At 36.9% G+C, this 25,158-nt stretch overlaps 2 protein-coding genes across 3 annotated transcripts in view; both read right to left on the bottom strand.

Moving 5' to 3' along the window:
- Positions 1-465, bottom strand: part of LOC139731912 (cytochrome P450 4C1-like) — an 11,315-nt gene extending 10,850 nt beyond the window's left edge. Inside the window, exon 1 of the mRNA XM_071642788.1 lies at positions 285-465. Coding sequence (XP_071498889.1) covers positions 285-465 — 181 coding nt within the window. The remainder of the gene's footprint in view (positions 1-284) is intronic.
- LOC139731911 (cytochrome P450 4V2-like) lies at positions 432-25,158 on the bottom strand. Of its 2 annotated transcripts, XM_071642787.1 has the most exons (13): positions 25,046-25,158; positions 20,605-20,821; positions 19,469-19,587; positions 18,308-18,393; positions 17,782-17,975; positions 17,033-17,102; positions 15,811-15,937; positions 13,168-13,350; positions 12,084-12,186; positions 10,864-10,998; positions 10,202-10,381; positions 9,053-9,225; positions 432-498 (listed from the first exon to the last, which is right to left on the bottom strand). In XM_071642787.1, exons 2-12 carry the CDS (start codon positions 20,774-20,776, stop codon positions 9,062-9,064), a joined length of 1,533 nt encoding a protein of 510 aa, XP_071498888.1. In that variant the 5' UTR covers positions 20,777-20,821; positions 25,046-25,158; the 3' UTR covers positions 432-498; positions 9,053-9,061. The 2 variants fall into 2 exon arrangements, with proteins under 2 accessions (XP_071498888.1, XP_071498887.1); XM_071642786.1 differs by lacking the exon at positions 432-498 and having other exon boundaries at positions 7,494-9,225.

Raw genomic sequence — 25,158 nt, 5'->3', positions numbered from 1 at the left:
CTAGGAATATGTTCCTTTGACAAGGTGTCTCATGGTTAGTTGTGTACTGTTTTGTTTTTTTGTTTTTTTAGACCCCCGGTATTTCACAGCAACAAGGATAATTATATTATTTGCTGAGGGATACCCGTTTTGAACAAACTTATAAATTATATGGAGGGAGCAAAAAAAAAGTATAAGAAAGGAAATACGTGCTGTTACTACCTGTATATCATTTTGTGCGGCACGTATATAGTAACGAAAAATTAAAAACATTCGTTATTATAATCCTGTCTAGTCATACAAACCTCTTGAATCTGTGCTGAACTGGTGAATGTTGCCGATTAATGGAAGGGCCGGAGGTCCCTTAAATTTGCTGATCAGTAAGTAGATACGAATTAGCCTGGACACATAGTAGATTATAATTGACGTCACGGCGAAAATGAAAGCCAATATCCCTATGCCTAGTCCAGCTTCCATGGTTACCATTTTCACGGTCTTCAAAATTTATCAGGTGGTTAGCTATGAAATTAATGGAAAAACAGACAAAATGAGACTGTATTATAAATGAGGAAAAGTGACACCTAGCTGTTATGAAAGCGTTCGGGGAAACCGTCCATGGTAACAGTTTGTGTCCTTATTGCAGTAACAGCAAGCGATAAAACCATTCTTGCTATTAATTGAACCAGTAACATCAGAGAAAATTATAGAACTTGTAGATAGGACTTTCAGAGATATGTGCATTAGATGGGTGGACATAGATTTTGTGAGATAGTGAATAGTCATTCCTCCTACTCTTGAGTCTTATTCACATTGACTACAAAATCTATATCGGTGTCGCAGAACAGTCCCATAACAAATACATTCACGTTGTTCTCGCCGTCTCGGAACAACTCCGATGCATACCCGTGATTCAGACTGCAGAACGTTCGTCCAGTATAATACTGGGCCAACATGGAGGACATGTTGTTTTCTGTTCTTTTTTTTTGGATTACCCACGAATCATTTGGGCTGTGCCCGCGGGACAAAAAAAAAGAGAAAAAAGATTAGCCTCTCTCGTCGCCAACTGCTGCTGTTTTCTGCAGGTGATTTTGTGGTATCTACATGTATGGCCTCGAAAATGAGTCTCTAACAACTTGAACAACCGTTCAATGAAAATACAACAAATACATTGAATACGACATTGAGAAGTGCCCATAAATATACACAAGAGATGTTATTATCATATTATGCACGCATTTTCTCAACACCGAATGGCCCCCTTAATAGTAAACTGCAGCGTGTTTGAACTTTCGAACTTTTCGTTGTAGGTCCTTGGTTGAACCGAGACGCATTCACATTGCCATAAGTCATTGTACAACAATGATCCGACTGATCCGATTTGACTGTACAACAACAAACTACCATGGTGCGTATCCACATTGCCACCCGTGTATCACAACTGAGGTACAACATGGACACAGTACCGGAACAAAATGGGCAATGCAAAATTTAATGCAGTATTATGCGACGAATGAACATGATGGATAGCTGTACAGAAAATGTATCTCCTTAACACATGTATTTACCAATGATCAGCTGGACACAAGAACTACATGACAAAATTCTCTCAGTCGTCGTGTACTGTTTCAAAAGTGTCCTCTCGTCACACAATCTCTACTTGAGGGAAATTATTTCGTCTCTCAGTGCTGCACCCACCGCTAGTCGTTCAACAAGTCTCCAATTCAAAATTACTCTTTGACTAGATGTCACTACTGCAATATCTATGTCATTGAATTGAATTGAATTGAAAAAGTGTTTTATGGATCAATATCCATCGCAGCCCGGAGGCTGAATTACAGACATTGTTAACAAATTCAGATTACTCAGATTCTCATTACTCAGAGTTGAGAATAAATGCATCATGAATAAAAGGTAAGCCTACATTTCCACATAATATGAGTAACAAACAGAAGGGGGAAACTGGCGTTCTACTATTACATTCCTGGCAGCTTATCGAGGCAAAGTATGCTTCCTGTATATAGTTCAATTCAATTCAATTCAATTTTTATTTTCCACTCATGGGGTGGAACACCCTCGTCAGCCAAAGGCTGGTTTTCAGAGGGGTCCACAGATTGATTAAAAATACAAACATTATACGTACAGTATGACAAGGATATAGTTGGACATTGCACCTTTCATGCTCACCTTTGCAGGCACTCAATAGATCTAGAATGCGTTCGTATTGCACCTAATATAAGTTTCCCATGACGCAGTATATTTCTGATACAAATGTTAGCAAGTTCACAATTAGTTCACAATGTACATATTGGTACAAAAGTGCTTATTTTTTCTCAGTTGGTTATGGCACTAAACCCGTTTTGAAAGCGATATATACGTGTATATATAATGTATTAGCTTGCTAGACATAACAAGCAGTGGAAATCATTTTCAAACAAAGAATGAACTTGCTTATTGACCAGGGCACCAGAAAAGTTGTCAATTGACACTTCGGCGGGCATCTATTTCATTGTTCGAACGCATTAGCAATCTTTTTTTTTTTTAATTTCCCTATAATCCAAATGTATGTTGACCTCTTTTGATGCCTTTTTGGTCTGTACATTACCAAATCATTAATACTTAACGAAAGTTTGCATCACATATCCTTACAAGTTTTTTTTCAGTTTTTTTTTCTGCAATTCTTCACAACAAATGATCCACATAATCTTCATTCATATTCTAATAGAGTCATCCTCCTGTAACATTTGAGCTGAGCAGTATACAAAGTTGTGTGCCTCACCATTCACTGCTAGTATTGTCTATATTTACAACATCAACTTTATTGATGCTTCGATATGTAAATAGCATAATGCTAAAACATTAGCCTCACCATGTGTAGCTCTGATTTGGGAGAAGTACAGTATATAGGCATGCACTATAGTGACAATTGGTTTATTATAGGCTTTGTGACTGGTTGCTCTCAAATTGTAAACATTGTTCTGGTCTAACCGGCAGGAGACGGAATTGAGTTTGAGTTTATTTATAACAACAACATATGTACAGGAAAGTTTGAATACATGTTTATACATCAATATTAATACATACCACATGTAACTGTCTAAACGATCTAAACAAACCATATTGAATATAATCTATAATATATGATTATAAATGATAATGTAATCTAAAACTATTAATCTAAAAAAGAGCTACAATATGGCAATGTTGTACACAATGAGGTTGCTAAAAGAACCAAGAGGTAGCACAGGTGCTGTGTTGGTCCTTTCAAACACATATTACATAATGAACTATTGAAATACATTTAAAAATACTGTTATAACATTATCAATTTGTAGTACCATTGTCTATACAGATTTAATGTGTTTTGCTAAATTACTTCGGAAATTTTTCCTGGTATTAATACTCCTTAATTTTTTTTTTTGGCAAAGCATTCCACAATTTCACTCCTGTATAAGAAAGTGAGAGTTGGCCATGCATAGTTTTGCATTTTGGTAGATAAAGCAAGCCTTCTTTTTTACCCCTTGTTGAATAAGAATGTTGGATGTTTTGACAATATTCTACTAGATCATGTGGCATATTTCCCTTTGAAAAATCAAATATAAATGTACAGATGTAAAGTTTATGCAGTTCAAATACATCCATTACTCCCAGTTTTTGAAATAGGGGATCAGAAGGTGTTCTGAGTGGACTGAAAGTGATAGCTCGCATGGCCATTTTCTGACTAAGACGAAGGCAGTTTAGATAAGATTTGCATGTACTCCCCCACACTTCAATTCCATATGTTATGTTGGACTGGATAAAGGATTTGTAAAGTAGAATAAGTGTATGTTTGGGGACACAGTGTCGTAATTTAAACAGAATACCAACCTTCCGTCTTACACATTTATTTACAGCTTGTATGTGACTTTTCCAAGTCAAATGACTATCAATGCATAAAATATTCCAACAAAAGATGCCTCATTCACTCTACTAATGACATTATCTGATAGTTTCATTGTTCCTTTTACTTATCATTTTTTACTTTTTATAATCATATAATTTGTCTTTTTCATATTAATTGTCACTTTATTGGAATTGAATTTGAATTTTCCCTAAATGCAGATTGATAATCCCCATGTCAACTTCCCTCTGGCCAACACTGAATGTATGAAATATATTTGAATCGTCAGCAAATAATCTAAAATTAAAAAATGAAGTTGAATTTGGTAGGTCGTTTATATATATTAAGAAGAGCGTTGGCCCGAGAACTGATCCTTGTGGTACACCACACTTTAAGGTATTCGGACTACTGACTGTTTCCTTGTAACATATTACTTGTGATCGATTCGCAAGATAACTCTGAAACCATTGTAAAGGTTTGCCACGAATGCCATAAAAACTCAACTTGCTTAAGAGGATCTTGTGGTTTATTGTGTCGAAGGCCTTTTGGAAATCAATAAATACACCAATCTTATCGTGAACCTCCTTAGTCAACTAATTATGTGTCTTGTAACAATAAGAAAAAAGAAAGCAAAGGAAGCTTTTTAGTTGTGTGACAGTTACAACCCCTAAGATTAACTAAAAACTGATATCATTAAGATTTCAAGAAGCGTGTCTCTACCTGCGATTGATATTGCCATCATATCGCGCCTAAGAAAGCCCCTTTCCCCTCAATAGCACGCATTTGTCTATTTAACCTCCATGGCTACTAATTCTTGTGTGATATCACGTATGCTGTTACATTTATGTGTTTTGCATTTAATACAGTTGATATCTAAATTGATCTACACCTCTTATCTTGTCATAGTATGGTCCATAGTTTACAAGCTGCACCGCTTGATGGTCCTAAACTTTTTATTGTATCATAAACCTAATTCGTGTGGCATGCTTTATTGCGTTCCACGTTTACAAGCCACACTATAGCGGTCCTAAACCTCTCGTAGTCTAGTGCATGATTCCTATTTGATGTCATTGTTTTCAGCGTGCTATTGTCATGAATTAATGTTTATTCAAATTGAAAGTACCCGTTCGCTGCTACAAAACGTACATCTGAAAATTCTCCGTCATTTGGGCTATGCATTAGAGCAATAGCAGTACGTGCAATGGCAGGGTACACGAGAAACCCATCCGCTCGAACTCAGTAATAAAACACTGACATCACAGAATTTCGATTTCTTTCGCTTTATTTAGACATACAAATTCCTCAAATGTGAAGACTGCGGACCACACCACAAAGAAGTGGAAAGGAAAGATTTGTTCCTTCCACCTATGTGGTCACTATACCATATTATACGAATAATTTATGAGTTGTGAGTGCATAGGGCACGAATACCGCACGAGGCGCGAGATAAGCCACTGGTCTATTCAACAAGGCGCGTAGCGCCGCGTTGAATAGACCAGTGGCGAATCTCGCGCCGAGTGCGGTATTACGTGCCCCAATGCACGAACAAAATCATAAATTATTCGTTTTATACAACACCTTGTCCACAATCACAGTACTAAATTAGTGACCGCCAACTCAGGAAGGCCCAAAAATAAATGTAACAATTAGACCGAGAATTGTAAATCACCCTGTGTACTGCTTGAAAACACTCGTCATGATTCGACCACAACAGTCACAGTAATCACAAACTCCGCAGGGTCTATACCCATTCTACGCTAACGTTAAATCGAGTTAGGCCTGGCTGTTAGGCCGATCTGAGATGTCGGTAGTGATCTAGTAGTAGGTCTAGACTTTGTCTATTTCCGAAAATGATTTTGTATAAAAACACAGAAAAATAATCAAATCACGGTTTCTCAACTTGAAATGAAGTCTTGATTTTGGGATCACCGTGGTCCACGTAGCAGATCAGAGTCAAAAGTAAAAACACAGCAGTAGGTATAAAGGCCGCAATACATGCAACTAGCTAGGTAAAGCAGCTGCGCGCGCGTACACGTTAACGTTGCAGTACTCCGCCGCGCCTGGTCTGTGAGACTTACCGGCAGCGCAGCGCAGCCGGCCAGCACGTACAATGTAGATTGCTGGCGCTTTGCTGCTGTGAGCCACAGAACTCTGAGAGCGGCGGCCATGCATTAGTAGCCCCCCCACGAAGCCGTGCTATAGTACCTTCGAGCCGTGCAATAGGCCCATGCCAGGGGCCTATTGTATGGCTGTCACTCTCAATGAGTTTGATAGGTATTTTCTATTGAATGTCATGTGACATGTTCTTGGCCAATCACAATTCGACATCATTCTGAGGTGTTGTATAATACTAAATATCCTTTCTGTATATAAGTATGTGTTGAATTTTGGCATGACTGGCCAACTCGCGAGGTGAATGACTTCATCATTCAGTACAAAAGCATAGCTGCAGTCTTAATGTCAGAAGCGAAAACACTCTTCTTGAGTCCAGTTTTCCTTTTGGCGCAATGTTACGCCATTCATGGCCAAATCCTTAGAATCAAAATCCAATTTAAGTTACAATACAAAATCTTTACATGATTGGAAAAAAAGGAAGGAAAGGTCTTCAGGCTATATAAGCTCATCTGTTATTAAAAACAGAATTTTGGCCTTTTCTCGTCTTTAAAGTGCTACATCTTTAACCTTTTATAGTTAGACATTAAGTGGTGGGTGTAGATACCACATGGCTCAATTTTAGATCCATTATTGTTTATCATCAGTCTCCACTTAATGATATACTAGATTAACTTGTTTTTATTTTGTCCTAGTTCGTATAATACAAGTATTATCATTGCATCAAAATTTTAAATTCTTCCAACTCGACTTACCTGTGAGTTAAAGTTTCTGAATATTTTTTTTTTTAGCCAAGAAGCTATCACTTCATGATGTAAATTAATCAAATTGAATTCGTTTCAAAACAGTAAACATGAAGGAATTTGTCATACAATTCATTCATGAACATTCTCTTACGTGATTATTGAAAATATAATGCACACAATTTCTTTAGACTTACCATTAAATTGCGATCTCAACTAAAACGAACATGTAATTTTGATTATACACCATACTTTACAAGTAGGAATGTTTCATATGTTCAGGTGTAAGTCAAATCAACTAATCATCAGCTAATCCTATACCTATCTTAACTGAAAGATCTATCAGGCATCTAGAATCTGATGTTGTGAACGTCTTGCAAGTGTATCATAAAGTGCATATGCAAACATTTTTAAACTTACCTGCTTACACCAAAATAATCTTTTGACTCTTTGAGTCAATTTTACATTATTGTCAATACGGAATGGCTCACTAGAAGAAACTCAATGTGGCGGAATCTCATACAACTACTCATCAAATATTAATATTTGTACCCTAGTTGTTAGCGTTTTGATGAAATTACCGTATTGACTACTATTTCGCCACGGTCTTGTTGGCGCACTTCAATCTTATTAGCACTGAAATTGAAGAACCGAATTCCCCTAACATTTTTAAACAATTGGGGACAATGTATATATATGTTTACGATGATGAGTAGAATTCCGCACAAGAGCGTCCTACATCACTATAAGCTTACGATCATCTGAAAACCACCTTGAAAGTCGGCACTGTCTCACGACAGCTTCCTACACGACTAGCCTCTCCAATTACATACAGTCAAAATCATCAGCATTAATTAATTCACCATAATTATATTGTCTTACCCTCTTCTTTCACATGACTATTTACTCGACACAACGTCAGAAACAAGCATTTATTTTGATAATCTTTTTTAATGATCCACTGAAAATAGTAACGGAATGCTAGATTTACTCTTCACCCTTACGCTGGGGGAACTGTCATGATTCATAGGGAGATCCCCATCTATGGAATAGACTCCCGGACTCAATGAAGGATTGTGACTCTGTCATTGACTTCAAGAGAAAACTAAAATCGCACATTTGGTCTACTTTTCTTTGAGGAGGAACATGTTTGCAGCTGTAGGAACTAAGATATGTATACAATATATACGTCAGATTGTGTGTTTTGTTATAAACATTAATTCAGAGCGCCTTGAGCGCTCACAATCAAGTGGATCTATATGATTATAAATGTCTGTATAATTATTACCATATTTTTTATAATTATTGTTATTATAATTATCGTTATTATTATTATTATCATTATTATTTTTCATTATTATCATCATCATTAATATCATTATTATCATTATCATCATTAGGCTGTAATGACAATAATAAAAATGCCCCAAGCAACATAGGCAGCACAGTACATTGTATCATTTCAATGGAAAGTAACATTGCAGGGGCATCGTTGAAGGAGAATCAATTAGCACACCACGGGTGTATGCTGTGTGAAACATTATCCATGCTTGTCTCCTGTTCATCTTAGAAAGCTACTTCGCTATTAACGCAGTACATGATCTTTTCTTTCAACTTGGAAAAATAACTTTAATGACCCACTTGATACGGGGGTTTCTAGGCTCATTTAAGACAAATGTGAAGGCTTGAATCGAGACAAAGAACACTATAGATACGAATGTCGACGCAACAAACAATTTAAGATATTGTATAACGTCTCATCTTTTCGTGTATGGATGTGATGACTAATATTCTGTGATGACAGCATGTGTAACAGTCGAAGAGTGGGAAAGTAAAACAGGTTATGTTTTGCGGTTTTAACCGCGATATGCCGAAACTCTTCAACGTTCCAAGATGAAATATCCAATACCTCATTATATGCTTTCTGTGCCAGCACTTAATCAGCTGTTAATGATGATTATCTATTGTCAATTTTTACTTGATCATTAGTTGAAGGTGGCAATTACCCAATGAATGTTGCGCTGGAATGAAAATGCATCCTGAGAGACACTGAGAAATCAATGAGCATTTATCGCATCCCGATGTAACGTATTATTTCACTCCTACGCCGATGTTTTTTTTTTTTTTTACATTAAGAGCTATGTGATGGATTTAATTAATCAGACAAATTTACATGATTCATGGGCAAAGTATTTCAAACTGCGTCTATAAAGTGGCTTAACAGCGATGCTTTAATCAATAAATCGCACTTTCCTATATAAGAAAGATGTGTCAGCAAGAAGTCGATATCAATTGTTGGGGGGGGGGGCTGGTAGAGGTAACTCCTTATGGTAGAGGCAACCTTGTGTGTCTACTTCCTCCTGCTGACTTTGAGGAGGATCTTGCCAGTCGCTGGTTTGGTAATGACCTCTCCAACTGGTTTGGTCTCTTCGATGGTCTGCGTTGACTGGAAGGAGAACCTTCTGAGAAGGTTGGCGAGGGTAACCCTGGCTTCCAACAGAGCGAACTTCTGACCTGTTCAATGGTCAAACCAAAATAAATTTGTTATCGTTTACCCTTTCCTCCTTGTCTCTTCCTGGCCTGTTATGCATTCATGAATTAAACATTTCTTTCTTTCCCTTGTTCATTCTTTCATTCAATCATTCGGTTAGTAAGTCGGCAATTTATTCGATAGTTGACATTCCTTTGCCTACTAACATATATACCAGTTAATGTATATTCATATTTGGGTTGTATAGTAACCGGAATCTAACAGTGCAACAAGAATCCCTCCCGTAATCAAATTACAACTCCAGTATCTAAGAGTAAAAGAAGATTTCCGTTGTGGAGGTTCTACAATATCTCTTCATTGTTCTATTTTTAGTCTACTCACATTACGTATATGAACTGGAGAATTGGATGATGAATATGGAAAATCAAGAACACAGGCAAAGTTGAAATACACTGGTAAATTTGAAAAAAAAAACCCGATGTATGAGAAGACCACATGGGTTTGTGACGTTACAGCGGACGATGATGTAAATAGAATAACTCACAATAAAAAATATATACTACCCCAAACTTGTTACTAACACATACATTCCTTTTGTGATATCATTTTCCCTGATTTCTGTAAAAGGTAGGTAAAATGTTTAGTCATTATGCCAGATACATGAAGGTTATTATGTTGAATTTTCTTCATATTTTCTTTTTTACGTCACTCTGCTGTTGAGGCTTTCTCAGTCAGAAATGGCGGCACCAAAAATCAACAAAACTATAAATTTGGACGAATTGTCCAATTTTCTTCAAATTCCAATGATGTGTTCTACCAATATAGTTGCAAATACCCAATCCACCATATTAATACTGAAAAAAACTTCCCCTTTTACACCCCTTCCTCCCAGCTCCCGCTCAAGAGAAACGGAGATAGAGAAAGCGAGAGCGAGAAAGAGGGAGGAATGGACATATTTTTGGATCCTGGGGAAGATATTGATATCCGAAGTAAACCCACCGATGCAATTTCTTCCTCCGGCAGAGAAAGGAACATACGCGTAAGGGTGTCGCTTGGCACTGTTTTCCGGAAGGAAGCGATCTGGGTCAAATTTCTCTGGATCTGGGAATTGTTCCGGGTCACGGTGAAGGGAGTAGATTTGTAAAGTGATGTCTGTGACCTTCGGGACAAGCTTTCCATCTGAATGAAAGCAATGTTATGTAAAAGCTGTATAATTTCAAAAGTATCGTTCATTACATGAAAAAAAAATCTGATGATGCTAACAAGATAACAAGAGATTTAAATTTCATTTACCAACTCGCTCAACAGTATTTTATCATTAATACTCCTTAGAATTTTGTCTGAGTGCAAAAAGGGCACGAAATTTTTTTCACATATATAGCATAGAGAAACAAAAGACAATACATTAATTTCATACAACACCTGCTTGTGCCGTTTATAAATGAGTATTCAACTTTTGAAATATCAAATGGTTGCATATCAATTGAATCACAATATGTTATTTTCAAAAAAAAAATGTCCTTTGCCCCCGCCCCCTCGAAAAACGACGGAATTTGTTTAATAGAATTTCATAATAATTCAATGATAACAGGATGTGATGAAAGCAATAAAAGCTCTCACCCTAAAGTTAATGCATTTTCCAAAAAAAAAAAAAAGCATACCGAGTATCATGTCACTGTCGAGTTTCCTCGAGATCGCTGGAACAGAGGGGAAGAGGCGCAGACTCTCCTTCATGACTAAGGACAGATACGACATCTTGCCCAAATCCTCAGAGGTAACATAGCGGTCGGTGTCCCCTGGTGTCCAAGACAGGGTTGGGGAGAATGGAGTAGGAAACGTGAGGGGTGAGGGAGGAAGCATAGAGGCACATGATAGGAACGATACTGGTCGGATTTTTTTTTTTAATGTCATAAGTAGGCCGACAACTCCAAGTTGTTGGCTCAAATACTATCGTCTGGGATCGTATGGAAGCGAACAACCCCTGCCCAATGACCGTTGTCTCGCGATGATAGCACTACACACTACGCACACATATTTGTAGACAACAAATGTTCATAGACAAATGCCGTGATCTGAGCAACATGCAGAGCACTTGTGACAACCATCTGAAATTGAAATCACACTAATTCTGTCGCCACTAATGGAACAACATTAGTATTTGACGATCAGATTTATGAAATGAAAATATCGCAATTGACATGTCAGAAATTATTTGAAATGAAGTACGAGCTACGATAAACATGATAAATGTGATCACTTTCCCAAGGAACTCAACAAAGCTTTACTGAATCCTGCAGTCCCACTTCATGTAAAATGATTTCAACGCCATTGCAGAATGTGTCTTTTTTAATTTCTAGGCAAAAGGTCAGCATGAATGAGAGTTTATATACTAAGTAACACAATTTTGTGAATATTGACGGATAGCACGGCCATTTTAATCCTGTCTTGGGTATTTTGTAAAATTCTATTTCTTTAATGCTTGAACGATATCTACGTATTTTTCAATACATGCCACCCTCTTTCAACTTTGCTGCTATGTGCAGGCAATGCACTTGCTGTTTGCTTGGATCTGTTGGGAGAAGGAGACTAATTTCGGAATCAGGCTTGTTCACATGGAGTTACCTCTGAATAATAAACCAGAATCAGCAGAAATTACGATCGAAAGCCAGTCTCTTCTTGGAACGGAAAGGAAAGACGGTATTTGATAACGAATTAAAATATGTTAAATCGCAATTCGAGTTTCTAGCCACGGAGTCCAGACACAAAAAAACATCTAAAATAAGTACAGTGCATCCAGAAGTCATGATAAGAGATGAACGTAAGAGCAAGGTGATGATTAAAAGACGAGCCAAATCAACCTTTAGCACACATGATACCGTACCTAGCACTTGGTCAATCTCTTCATGGAGACGGGCTTGCACTCCGGGATGGCGTCCAACGAGATACAAAGCCCAGGACATGGCGGTAGCAGTTGTATCATGGCCCTGGATTGGGTTAAATAGTGTTAATTATGAAGAACAAATCGCCACAATATGAACTTCATCCTCGTCGCCAGATTTATTATGTATATGCTAATACATTGTACTTACATACGAAATAAAAGAATAGTCGGACGACTTAATAATGACACATGTGCACGTTAAGACATACCTTTCCGAAGTTCATTTATTACTCAATGCGCATGGGCGCTTAGTCGTGTTAATGCATGGCACGTGATCTGTTCTTCATACATATTTAATTCGTCCAACTATAGTCTCTTATTTGGCACAAAAAAAGTAGAATAGTGCTAACACATTTAAGGGAACGTCCCATGTGATAGGTTTTGCTTCATACAAAGCTGATTTATAAAGTGCTAAGTATTGGAAAAAGATCTCTAGGAGAGGAAAATGTACGCATTTTTACTCATATCTAATACCGTTGAGAAGAAGCACTAGTGTATGATAGTGCTCAACCAGTTTGTTAAGAAGTGCTCTCAGCTATTAATACGTGGTATACTATACCTAAAATACAACATCCACGGATCGTGTTCATTTTGTACCATTGTGGAATAACGTCACACACGTAGATTAATCACTTACCACAATGCTTAAGTTTTGATTATGTTAAATTCAAGCAATTTAGTACTCCTTTGTTCAATTGACTTTGTGTTACATTTGTGTATGGGAAAGAAATGCAGAAATAAAAGTAATAAATTAGTAATCCATTTATCAATCACTTAGTCGAGTAATCCCCCAATCAGCAAATTATCAGAGTTTGGTACAAATCGCTGATTACATCTCCAGGTATGTAGGCCTAACAGCAAGTAGTTTGATTTAAATCATTTTACAAGGGAAACGGATGGTCCAAAAATATGAAATCATATAGTGTATTATTTGTCATTTCAAATGTCTTAAACTCACAGGATTTGAGAGCTAATTTCATTATTTTCTTCTAAAGCTATTATATTTCCCCGCCTTTCCAATTACCGCAAACATGAAGGTATCCACTTCCTCCTGGATGTCCTGCAGGGTAAAGTTAGGGTCATCCCTGTGCATCTGGATGAGAAGGTCCAGGAAAGCCAGTCTATTCTTTTTGCCTGCAACGGCGCCCTCGTCACCGTTACGGATGTCACTAGGTTTTGCCGATTGAGTAAGCCTTTGCTGAATCACCTTAAATATATAGAGCAAACAGGCCATAGAGTTTCCAGAGCAATGTCCTTTGAAGATAAAAACGGTCTACATTCAAATAAGGTTAGGGTAGCAACTGTGAATACTCTCCGAAACGTTGTGAAACGTAGTAACGATCTAGAACAGAGAAGAGACAATACCTTCAAACCTAATGAAGTATACCAGTTCAGTTAGGAATGGTTCGCGTGTATGACCTCGAAATTTAGACTACCGAAAAAGTAAACGTTTACAATGTACGGCAACGTACAGAAAACGCTAACGCGTTGACGATGTCATTGCTCATTACAGCTTACTGACCTCTATTAGCAGCTACCCAGCTAACATTTGGACGTTTTCTGAACGTTCTTGAAGCGATCCAAGTTCGTTATTTGGACGTTTTGTCAAAACATTTTGAGAACATCATTTTTGTTGAGGGTTTTCGACGTACTTAAACGTTTGAAATGGACGTTATAAAAACTTTTTTTTTACGTAAAAAAAAAACAATGCAAAACCTTTCAGACTTTCTAAGGACCTGCAGAAAACCTTTTGGACGTTATAGACGTACATGTATTAAGAAAACCTTTTAAGAATATCCAAAACGTCCTGTGAACGTTCTGCGGACGTCCAGAAAACCTGTGAAAACCGTCTAGAACGTTCAAAAACGTTTCAAGAGCGTCTTAAAAGTCTTATGGCCCTTTCCAGAACGTTTAGGGAACCTTTCATATCCATCTAAAACGTCCAGAAAACCTTTTAAGAACGTCTTATGTTTATTTTGTTTTGGTCATTAAAAAAGTATGGTTATGAGATTAAAGAGGCACAATCCAGGATATGTGTACCGTAATCCAAATCCTATATAATCCCATCCTAACTTGTTTCTAATGTCCTACCACCTATACCTGCTACATATGAATCTGTATCACATTGTTTTATATACCGGCAAAAATTTTATCATGCATGAAGACATGGTTACTAAAATTAAGTCACCTATATCTTATTTAGGCCTATTAACCTATGAAAAATACCTTTCCATAACACAATTTGAAATTGTGAATTACTGAACAATAACATAGACACAATTTTAAACACAGAAAGTTTGAACCCAGCATAAATACTTCAGATTTCAATGTCTTTTATCTAGTATTCAAATTTTAGATTTTCTTATTTGAGTGTTCATACATATGCATGAATATTCATGATAAAGCAACCAATGACGAAAACGTTGCGGACCAAATGAAAACGTTTTTTAAACGTTCATTGAAGACAAAGTCGTAATAAGACAAAGACGTAATAAAACGCTTTGTGGACGTTTATAAATGACGAAGAGGAACCAGACATAATAAATACGTTTTGTAACGTATATTGACGTTTTTAGAAACGTTTTCAAAAGAAAAACAACAACTGTGCTTTGCGGTAAATTATAAGTCCCAACTTAGACGTTATATATACGTTTTCAAAACGTTAGGAAACGTTCTGAAAACGTATATGTTTGCTGGGTATGTGGATATCTCGTATAGGCCTAGCTGTTTGAAGCCACAGCTGATGGGGCTGGAACGCATCCATTGACTGTGCGTTGTAAGATGGCTGCGCTGCAGCTTCACTTGTTTGTATAGCGTGATTGGGCCGATGAGATATCCAGATATCTCCTATTGAGATCGGTTACAGTTCTTATTCCAAAGGTTTGTTATTCCGAACGTTCTTTAGTCCACAGGATCGTTCTTCCGAATGTTCGTTATTCCGAAGATTCGTTATTCCGAAGGTTCGTTAATCCGAAAATGTGATGAGGTTTGTTATACCGAAGGTTCAATAATCCGAAAATGTGATGAGGTTTGTTATTCCTAAGGTTAATTAATCCGAAAATGAAATGAAGGTGCGTTATTCCGAAGGTTCGCTAATTCGGAAATGAAATAAAGCTAATTATTCCGAAGGTTCGTTACGGACCCTTTATCATTTTTGGATAAACGAGCCTTCGGAATAGCGAACCCTATTTCATTTTCGGATAAACGAGCCTTGTGAAAAGCGAACCCTATTTCATTTCCGGATTGACGAACCTTCGGAATAACGAATCTTCGGAATACGCCACAAAATGTTCGGATTTAATAACGAACCCTTTTACATTTTCGGATGAACGAACCTCTTTAGGTATAGGGAATTTGTGTGTTTCGGATTACCAAACCTTCGGAATAACGAACAGCACCCATTGAGATCAGTGCTATATCTCTGTGTCTCATTACGTCATTTTTTTTTTCTGCAATGACCTTGGTCTGTTCATGGGTAGATATTCAACTCCAAACTGTTTAATTTCCAAGTCATTGCTGAAAATGCGCGGTCCCTATAGATAGTCAACCAATGGTGACACATTGTAATGTACCGATGTCGTAGAGCCCTTAAGTAATCATAATTATTTCCCAAGATTTCGCAGACGAAAAGATTCATTTCTTCCAGCTGCTGTTCAGATGGTCTTACCGATCTGGTTGTTCCGTGGAGTATTTCCAAGTACTTGTTGTGGCGTGCTCCTGCTTTTGTCAGTCGGAAGATTGGGTCATACCACAACAACGGGGATTTGAATCTCATTAAGGTAATTTCTGTCATTCTTATTTAGCAACACACAAGAGAAAAGAGATAGAAAAGAGAAGAGAGAAGAAAAACATTGTTAGGGGAAGTGGAGATAAAGAGTCAGTGAAATAATTTGCATCACTGTATCTTTTTTTTTGTTAACAGTGGAAGATTTAAGATGAGTACACTGTACTGAAACAAATTTGTCCAGGACTATTGGGGAAAAAAGACAAGACGGTAGTAAAACAAAATAGACAAACAGAATGAAAGTATTACATTTGTAAATACAAGAATTTACAGGTAAAAAAACACAATGGAAAACATGGAACCTTGTGTGCAGAAATTGTCAGTGAATTTTCCTTTTAAAAATTGTTATTACTGTCCTTACATCGTCGGTACCTTTTTGTCATCAGTACATGAATTTACATTGTCTACATCATAGGCAGTAATTTTGCAAGAATAGCAACAAATTGAGATGTTGACGTATGTATTGGTGATTCGACAACTGTTGGACCAATTCTGTTACCGAACATGAAATCATTGGTTGTTTCTCTTTAAACGCTACTTATCTACTCTCTTGTTAGCTTATAATACGCGTTGATTATGATACGGATCGAGCGGCTCACGTCATGATTTGTGGAAACAGTCCAGAAATTATAGTGTTCCTGCGGTTATTCAATTTCGAAATGTTTTAAATACACACACACACACGCATATATATATATATATATATATATATATATATACATTATATTATATATATGTATATATATATATATATATATATATATGTTAATATAAATCAGACCGCACAAGGAGACAACACTACATCACTGCATCGTATATTCAGTCAATCTCTTTCAACAATAACCTAATTTATTTTAAAAAAAATGATTCATAGGTTCAGTTTAATATTATAATGTCAATAACAGTGATAGAATTATATTGCATTTATAATTGTAATTAAATCTGTTCCATTTCCAGAGGAGTGGAGAATGTGATTCCGTTTCTAATAAAAAACTATGTCCTTAAGGCGCAAAACTCAGTCAATACTTCATAACAAGATACGCTACATACTCAAGTATTGCAATTTTGATAGATTTAGTTTATTTAGTTAAGAGCAAGTGATTACCCTTGAACGGCACGGACGTATTCGTTGTCACTGTCTCCTTGTGCATTGATGTGTTTCCCCATAGCTGTGTCTGCAATCATATATGGACATTAAACATAAATAGATAATGTAGATATTCTTGGTACAGACTTTACGAGCTCTGAATTTTCAGGTTCCAGATTCGAGCATATACGTAGCAGCAATGATGTCCGTATACCAAGACACGTTATCTACATTGCCCATACAGTCCTTTGAAGGGGCTAAACCGTCTTGAAATCTATTTTCCAAGTGTCAAAATCTGTTAACAGAGATTGGCTTTGCCCGGTTTAACGTAATATATAGCGTAGTATAACGTAATATTGTGTAATCCGTAGAGTGTTGAGCTGTATTTGTTAATCATTATCAATCATATTATTTGTTACTGAAAATAATTATGTATAACATGTTACTGTGTTATATGCCCTTTACGGGGATATCATGTGTATATATACATATAAAAACATACCCCCATGTGTGTTCGTGTAAATATATACAAACAGATACATACTGATACAATTAAAGTCATGTACGATAGATTTGTGGAAATGTAATGAAAAAGACGTATGGACCTCATGACTAATGCTTCCAAAACGAATGAACTCCTATTTCATTTGGACAGCACCCTTTCAGATCGTGTTACTTTGCAGTAATTTTCCACAAAGATGCACTTTGTAAAATTGGCAGATGCGATAAAATTCGGTGGACTACTTTCTTTTACTGTCAGAGCTTACCACAAATAACGTCGAGGGCACAGTACGTTACGAGCGGGAAGATGTTGACAGGGTCCCTTTTGTCTGCAAACGCGTCCAGCTTCTCGGCCAAGATGTTGCTCTGCTCGTTGTAAACATCCATGAAGTTTTGGAGGATGGAAAAGTGAAAAGCTGGTGTCAACATCTTACGGCGATGGAACCACTTCTTTCCGGAGCTGAGTAATGTCATTTTTATCATGAAAAACAAAAACAAGAACAGACAAACAAAGAAGCAAACGCGAAATATATAAATATCTGCTACACGTCCACTTCGGAAACATAAACCAAACTTGCTGTTTTTACCTAAAAAATCCTTGTGTCATTTTTTTAATGACATGTCGTAGAACTAAACTAGAGTTAATGTTAGATCACTGGACCGTGTTTTATATCAGACTAAGAGACAAATACCTAGAAGGCAGTGACAATCATCTCTTCTTAAATGAATTGTAAGTTTAATTTTGGTATTTTTTTCATGTTTCATAAGTAATCTTGTTGTCTATCGTCGTACCTTAGAAGTAATCCGAGACCGAGCCATGGTTTGACGAAATCGTAGCCGAATCCCTTGTCCATGTGACGGCTGTTGTTCAAGATTGCCTTTTTTTGGAAATGAGAATCGTTAAAGATTACTTGTATTCATCAGGCCTATTAAACCATTGGTGGCAACTTTTAATGAATTTGATGCACGCAACAATTTCCTGATTTGCAAGTCATTTCCACGCATGCATTGTAACTTTCTTATTGGCGCTTGTCCAAGACTTTTTTGGGGAAAAAGACAAGACGGTAGTAAAAAAAATAGACAAATAGAATGAAAGCTTGCGTATTTTTACATCAGAGAAATCCATGTGCATTTTACATGGTAAACATCTTTATGTGCAGGGAATAGGGAATACCTCATGCGGTGAGTTGGCTCAGTCGGTAGCGCGTCTGCCTCACGATCACGCGGCCCGGGTTCGAACCCGAGTCTGGACTGAGCAATGTTGTGTGTAAACATACCGTCCCCTCTAGCAAGAGGCAAAACACTCTGTCCCTCGGATAGGACATAAAATGGAGGTCCCGTGTATGAGAGAGTCACAGCTCATGCACGTAAAAGATCCCGCTTCATTCATTCATCGCAAAGAGCAGGGTGTCTAACCCGGTGAAGTGGTCCTACCCCACATCCAACTGGACCCCATGGAAGACCAGCTTAGTGTAGCTGAATATGGGCTATCCAGCCATCTTCACAGATGGAAAATGAACAACAACAACAACAACAACAACTATTCTTGGTTCGAGTATTGGTCGACATCGAAAGAACATATATGCACTAGCGAGACTGAATATACACATGTATAATGCTTATATCACACAGGATGAATATGACAGTACTATTAAAAGAGAAGCGCTCAAGCTGGAAGGTCATTATACAATACTGTATGTTAATTCACTGAAATCTTGATGGGAATCCTCGTGTATTAAAACGGCAATAGACATCCGGTCATGAGTTGTGGGCACGGTGTAACGAGCCTGTTTTTCACAAGATGTTCACAAAATACTCATATTCTCTTTTCTGAATACGAAAATTTTTTGCATTATGGTCACGGATCGTAAAGTCTTCTACCATCATAGGCAAACTGTCTCTCTAATGTATAGCTTTGGTTGTGAGAGGGAAACATGAAACCTTTAAACTTACTTCCATGTGTTTTCCTGCGTATATGTTTAGAGATGGCTTGAGGCCGAGCCAATATCTGACGATTCCTCCCGTCTTCTGGCGATATTCATTGAACACTGTGTCATTGTGCACGAAGAACTCTTTGGGAGGAAAAGGAAAGTCTGCGTGATGCATATACTGAATTAACACATCCCCTCAACGATTGTTTCATATTAGGTACTTTTCAGGGTGAAATGGCACCAAGTTAACAAAAGAATGAAACAAAAATATTTAACGTAGATATAGTGAATGCAGAATGATTATCATAATAGAAAACACCAGTGAGGTTTGTATATTATTGAACGGTCCTGTGAAAAGCTATGAGTTTCTGTTCAGCCATTGCCTGATGAGAAGACTACAGAATGTCTTGACGTCAGACATGGACACCGACGTTTAGAAATAAGACAGGAAATTTAACATATTTTCATTTTAGGCATAATTGAACTGCACTTGACTTACTTCTTTCAGAAAGTAGAGAGCAAAAGGAAAAGTATACCCTCAACGTATGCGCCATTAAAAAAATCATTGGAATGTGTACCTTTCAGAAAAAATGACATTTTTGTGAAATTCCGTTCATTTTTTTAAAACTAGTGACCGTTTTCCATGCATGGCGCCACAAACTGTGTGATCCTCTAATCCAGCGATGGCTGCATCAAACTTTAGAAATGCATTACATTTCGACAGATTTTTTGATATTCGTCAAATTTTCACTGTAGTGTTCAAATATTGCTGCGTTCACTCAATCCATATTTGTATGAACTTGGGCTTCATTTCACTTTTATTAAAGAAAACATTGGGCTAGAGTGACAAAACCCCCTTTAAGAAAAACACTGGGCTGTTGTGACATAGTTGCACTGATGATCGCGATAATATCTATCCGAAATATGCTGACAAGAATGAAACGATAATTTTGCTAAAATATTGTAAGGCGTTTTTTTCCCAACAAGGTCTCAAGCATTTTAATATTGCAATCAATAAAATATGTTTTAGTTTATGAGGTTTTTTTCAATATTTTTTTTTCAAAAACACGGGTATAATTCTGACCGACCCGTGTGATATATCTCAAGGGAGGGTTAGAATACACGAATTCTAATCTGATCCTGTCTAGTCACACAAACCTCTTGAATCTGTGCTGAATTGGTGAGTGTTGCCGACTATTGGAAGTGCTGGAGGTCCTTGAAATTTGCTGATCAGTAAGTAGATACGAATGAACCTGGCCATATAGTAGACTATAATTGACGTGACAACGAAGATAGCAGCCAAAATCCCTATGCCTAGTCCAGCTGCCATGGTTGCCAGTTTCGAAATGCCTGCGTGTCTCTCAATAGGTTTGCTCTGGAATTAAGAGACAAAAATACAGAAAATTGCAGAATTTGGTATATACGAGGAGACAGCTGCAATGAAAGTCTATAATAACATTATTGTTAAGATAGCTATGCTATGATGATAAAAATTCATGTTTTTGTGGTAATAACTTTAAATTGTTTGTGTGTTTTTTCTGGATAAGTTATCTTTTACACTATCAATCTTTTTCAAAAAAGAATATGCCTAATTCCCGCGTGCTCGCAAGAAACTGAATTTTTGAACATGCTGATATAAATCTATATTAGTTGAATGAAATATTTCTATAAAGCTATTCTCAAAAGACTTCCAAGTATAAACACAACATCAAGTATAAAAGACTAAGATCTATGACAACATTGTATCGTTTTTTCTTTTCAACGATCACCTAAAATAAAATACGTATCACATAATCATCAAATACTCGTACGATACTACCAAATATTTCACTTTTTATTGCATTGTACCTCATGTATTGCATGTCCTATTTTGCAGGGAATCGAGTTGAGCACATGTGCATATGAAGGGCCTATAAGGCCCATGAAAACGGAAATAAAATGAAGCAGAATACGAATGTTTTATGATAGGAAACACATGCTTTTGTTTATGTAAGAGGAAGAACTACAACATTCTGTTTCAGGCTTCGAATGTGATGTTGTAATACGACCATTCGTGGTTGCCATCGATTTGTGTTTGACATCGTCTTTGTATCGACCAATGTCATTTTTTATTGGGGGGGGGGGGGTAAGAAGCTTTAAATGTACACGGGAATGTTGTGACTGTTGTCGATGGACGTGTTTCAATGACTGTGATTAAAACGACTTCCATTAGCGCCGTCAAGGCACTGAATGTCAATATTGATACAAACGTCATGGGAATTATACTGTGAACTGTGCCATTACCCCGATATCAATGTTGTGTAAACTTCATGAAGAATCAGTATTTACTTTGACCTTTATTGGCATACATCCAGAGATGGAAGCCTGTAATCTAAACAAAATAGTTGAAACTACAATGCGAGACGTCCAATCTGAATCGAACTTCTGTGGTGTCCCAGACATGAGATAAATATCAAATATTTACTTATTTGATGTTAAAACATGTTCTGGATATTCTAAAGCAATGTCAGAGAAATTTACCATTGAAATTAATAAAGTGACGTGATACGCACATATTTATCATCCTTATCATTTTTGGAGAGGTGTTATTGTAGGAATAGGTGGGGTGCAAAGGTGGTACTGCTGTCTCATTTCATGTATGTGAACCTGTCCTTTACGACATATTTCTTTCTATATACCTCACCTGATGAATCCGCAATTCTGATCGGCTGAAATCAGGGACATAAATTCAACCATGCCCCAAAACAGCCACTTTTTTAAAATTGTTACGTAGGCCTAATGTGTCCCACAGTGTGTTCACACTGTGTTCATATATTCAACTATATGTGAAAACACTCGAATTTCACAGCGTGAAGATGATTTCACACTATGGCGTGATATCTCAATGAGAGTTCATAATCGATTATGGTAATGTTGCAAAAAAAAAGAAAAATCATAGTACAAATTGTACTACGCACGAGCTACTCAAGCCTTATACTTTGCTGAGAAAATAAAACACGCTCTTGTTTTTCTTTCACGCGGTAGGCATCTCTTTAGACTTCTCAAATGCTTTTGACACAATTAACCAGGCAATGCTTCAATTAAACTACCCTTTTACGGCATACGTGGAAAGGCCTCATAGTAGGTTACAAGTTACAACGTCTGCCAAACAAATCCCAATTTGTACATGTCAACGGCTGTTACTCTCAAATGAAAACAATGCTATTCATGATTCACAGGAATGATTTTCACAGGTTCTCAGACAAACTCTCATTATTTTCAGACGATGCTATTTTTTTTAATTCTCATCCTGACCTTAATATCTTGATAAAAACAATAAATGTCTAATTAAAAAGAGGATACACAGCGGATTTACGCAAATAAATCACTAAATGTGAATGTTAGTAAATTAAGATAAATTGTATGCTTTTTAGCAACTCCTTAATCAACCTTCCAGGCGACATTATGCTTGATACCACCCCCTTGAAGTAGATTCTTTTGTTACATATTTAGGTGTTTGTGTTGCAAATAAACTTTCATGAAAGTGTCACAACATTATTATCAACAGTATTTGTAAAATCATTTCGTGTAGTATCTACACAATCAATAGATAGAAATACTGTCTTGCTTCATCTACACTGACGATATCGTATTGAAGTTTAATTTTACCACGCATACTTGAATAATGGAATATTAGTACGGGGTATCATTATTAGGTAAGTTCATTTCACTGCAAAAGAAGACACTCAGAATTGTTTTTAACCTCCATCCTCATAAAAAAACCCCTCGTAAATGAAAGGCTCCTATGATATATTCAGCTGATATTGGGAAATTGGGCGATTTTCAGCATGCATGTATAATGGTTGGAAATGAGCTTCTTGGCGGAGGTCTGTGCTCTACGACTGCTTTTCTAGTTTCAATTTGCATTTCTTTGTACACGTGCACTTTAAAGTAGTTACCGTGTAATGATGATATCCTTAGTACAGGAAATGATTCTTGATGATATTTAGTAACATATCACGAGCTACGTGATCCACGTTTTACAAGCTTTGCTTCTCAGTGCACCATTTTTAACCATTCTACTGCTTGTTCGTTTTTTGTCAACCTTCCAAAATTTGCACGATACTCTTGGAAATTCTAACAAATTGTATATCGTCGCTGGGGTAACAAACCTTGTAAAGCAAATTTTGGAGAAAATTCTTTTTTTTTTTTTAAATATAGTTGCCAGTTAATAAGCAAGTGATGTCGTCTCCTAATCCTAGCTGTGTTACCCCCAAATCGAAGCTACCACCGGAAGTCAAAAGAAAGGCAGTGCTATTTTTTAGTGCTTTGGCTACTATGTTTTGGCCTCTCCTGAACATAAGACATTTTGCACATACGAAAGTGTACGAGGGATTGTCGCCCAGCAGCGATATAGTGGATTGTATACTTTATGAGACTTATAAAGTAAGAGACTTGTAAAGTATTTCTGTCCAAAATGATAAAACAATACTACTGTAATGTATGCCTTGTATTTTGTTTCAGTTTTTGTTGGATGGAAATAAATGTGAATTGAAATGAATGTCATACATTAAAACCTTTATAGATATCAGGTCTGCGGAAGGACCCTAATGTCCTTCTCTTAACTGCCACAGCTGAGTCAGTAGCTTACTTCTACATGGGTCTGAAACCTGGAATATGACCAATGAATAAACGACTAAGATCGTAGGTACCTGTTTTACACAACAATGTTTGGGATGACTTTTTATGAGGATCACCAACTAAGAACTTCAAAGAAAAAAAAAAGCTCCAAAGAAGCAAAGATAGTTGCTGGGCATGTCGAACAACACCCTGAGCTTGCATTGCACTCACCACTAATTGGGAGAGCTAGGTGCGGACGGCCTCGCCCAAAATTAGCATACACTTAAACTGGACTGCATCACGCACTGACATAGCGAATATGGGGGACAGAGAGCGCTCTCTGGAGGGACATTATCCATGGATCTCGGGAGATACTACAAGTCTTCACAAAGTCAAGTAAGTCAAGTAATTTTATACAAACTTACTCGAAATGATATCATTTTAATGCAGTTAAAACACATGAAAAGATTCGTTGAAAAGAGAATACTTTACACAAGATTATGTAAGAATTAAGATGGCTATTTCGGAATCTTACATTAATGAATTAATAAATCAACTTAACATTAGTACAATTTGAAATCATAGAATGTAGGGACAAAGTTTGACAGTCACGAACTGCCACTTTCTGATATACCTACAATTTATTCATCATCAGATTCAGTCGTTCCATATATTGAGTTAAATATGTCGCTTTCCGAATGTTCAAAGCACTATTTGCAGCGTGTCTTTATTGGTTTTTTTTTTACCGAATGACATTCTCTTGATAAATCACGGAGATCATACAACAATGAGAAAATCTGAAAATATATGTCTGACCTATCTCATTTGGAAAAACAGAAAAATCTGTACAGTCATTTAATGTTATCAGTCACATTAATGTACCAGGTTTTAAATGGGTGTGTATTAGCTGCGTGGACTCTAATATATTGTAAGGTCGGTCATTGTCATTCCTCTTATACGACAAATGAATAGCTGTACAAAAAATGGATTTAATACTTACCGATGAACAGCTTGTCCCACAACTCACAAGACCCAAATTCTGTTATGTGTCGTGCATGGTTCCACCAATGGCCCTCCTCTCGTCATACAGTCCCTACTTGAAATCAATTTGTC

Source organism: Diadema antillarum, unplaced genomic scaffold (assembly GCF_040938485.1).
Source record: "Diadema antillarum isolate AM-2024a unplaced genomic scaffold, OU_Dant_1.0 seq00000386_RagTag, whole genome shotgun sequence".
In the NCBI taxonomy this organism is placed as follows: Eukaryota; Metazoa; Echinodermata; class Echinoidea; order Diadematoida; family Diadematidae; genus Diadema; species Diadema antillarum.
The sequence above is the reverse complement of the archived record's forward strand: the minus strand, read 5'-3'. Positions and strand labels throughout refer to the sequence as shown.

What these genes read in the sequence shown, in the direction of transcription:
- LOC139731911 (XM_071642787.1), bottom strand. Translation starts at nt 20,776, where the DNA reads ATGGCAGCTGGACTAGGCATAGGGATTTTGGCTGCTATCTTCGTTGTC. An exon ending in GGTCTCGGATTACTTCTAAG is followed by an intron (nt 17,976 to 18,307) that starts GTACGACGATAG and finishes GACATTACTCAG; the next exon opens with CTCCGGAAAGAAGTGGTTCC. An exon ending in CGGAGGAAGAAATTGCATCG is followed by an intron (nt 9,226 to 10,201) that starts GTGGGTTTACTT and finishes ACCATTGAACAG; the next exon opens with GTCAGAAGTTCGCTCTGTTG.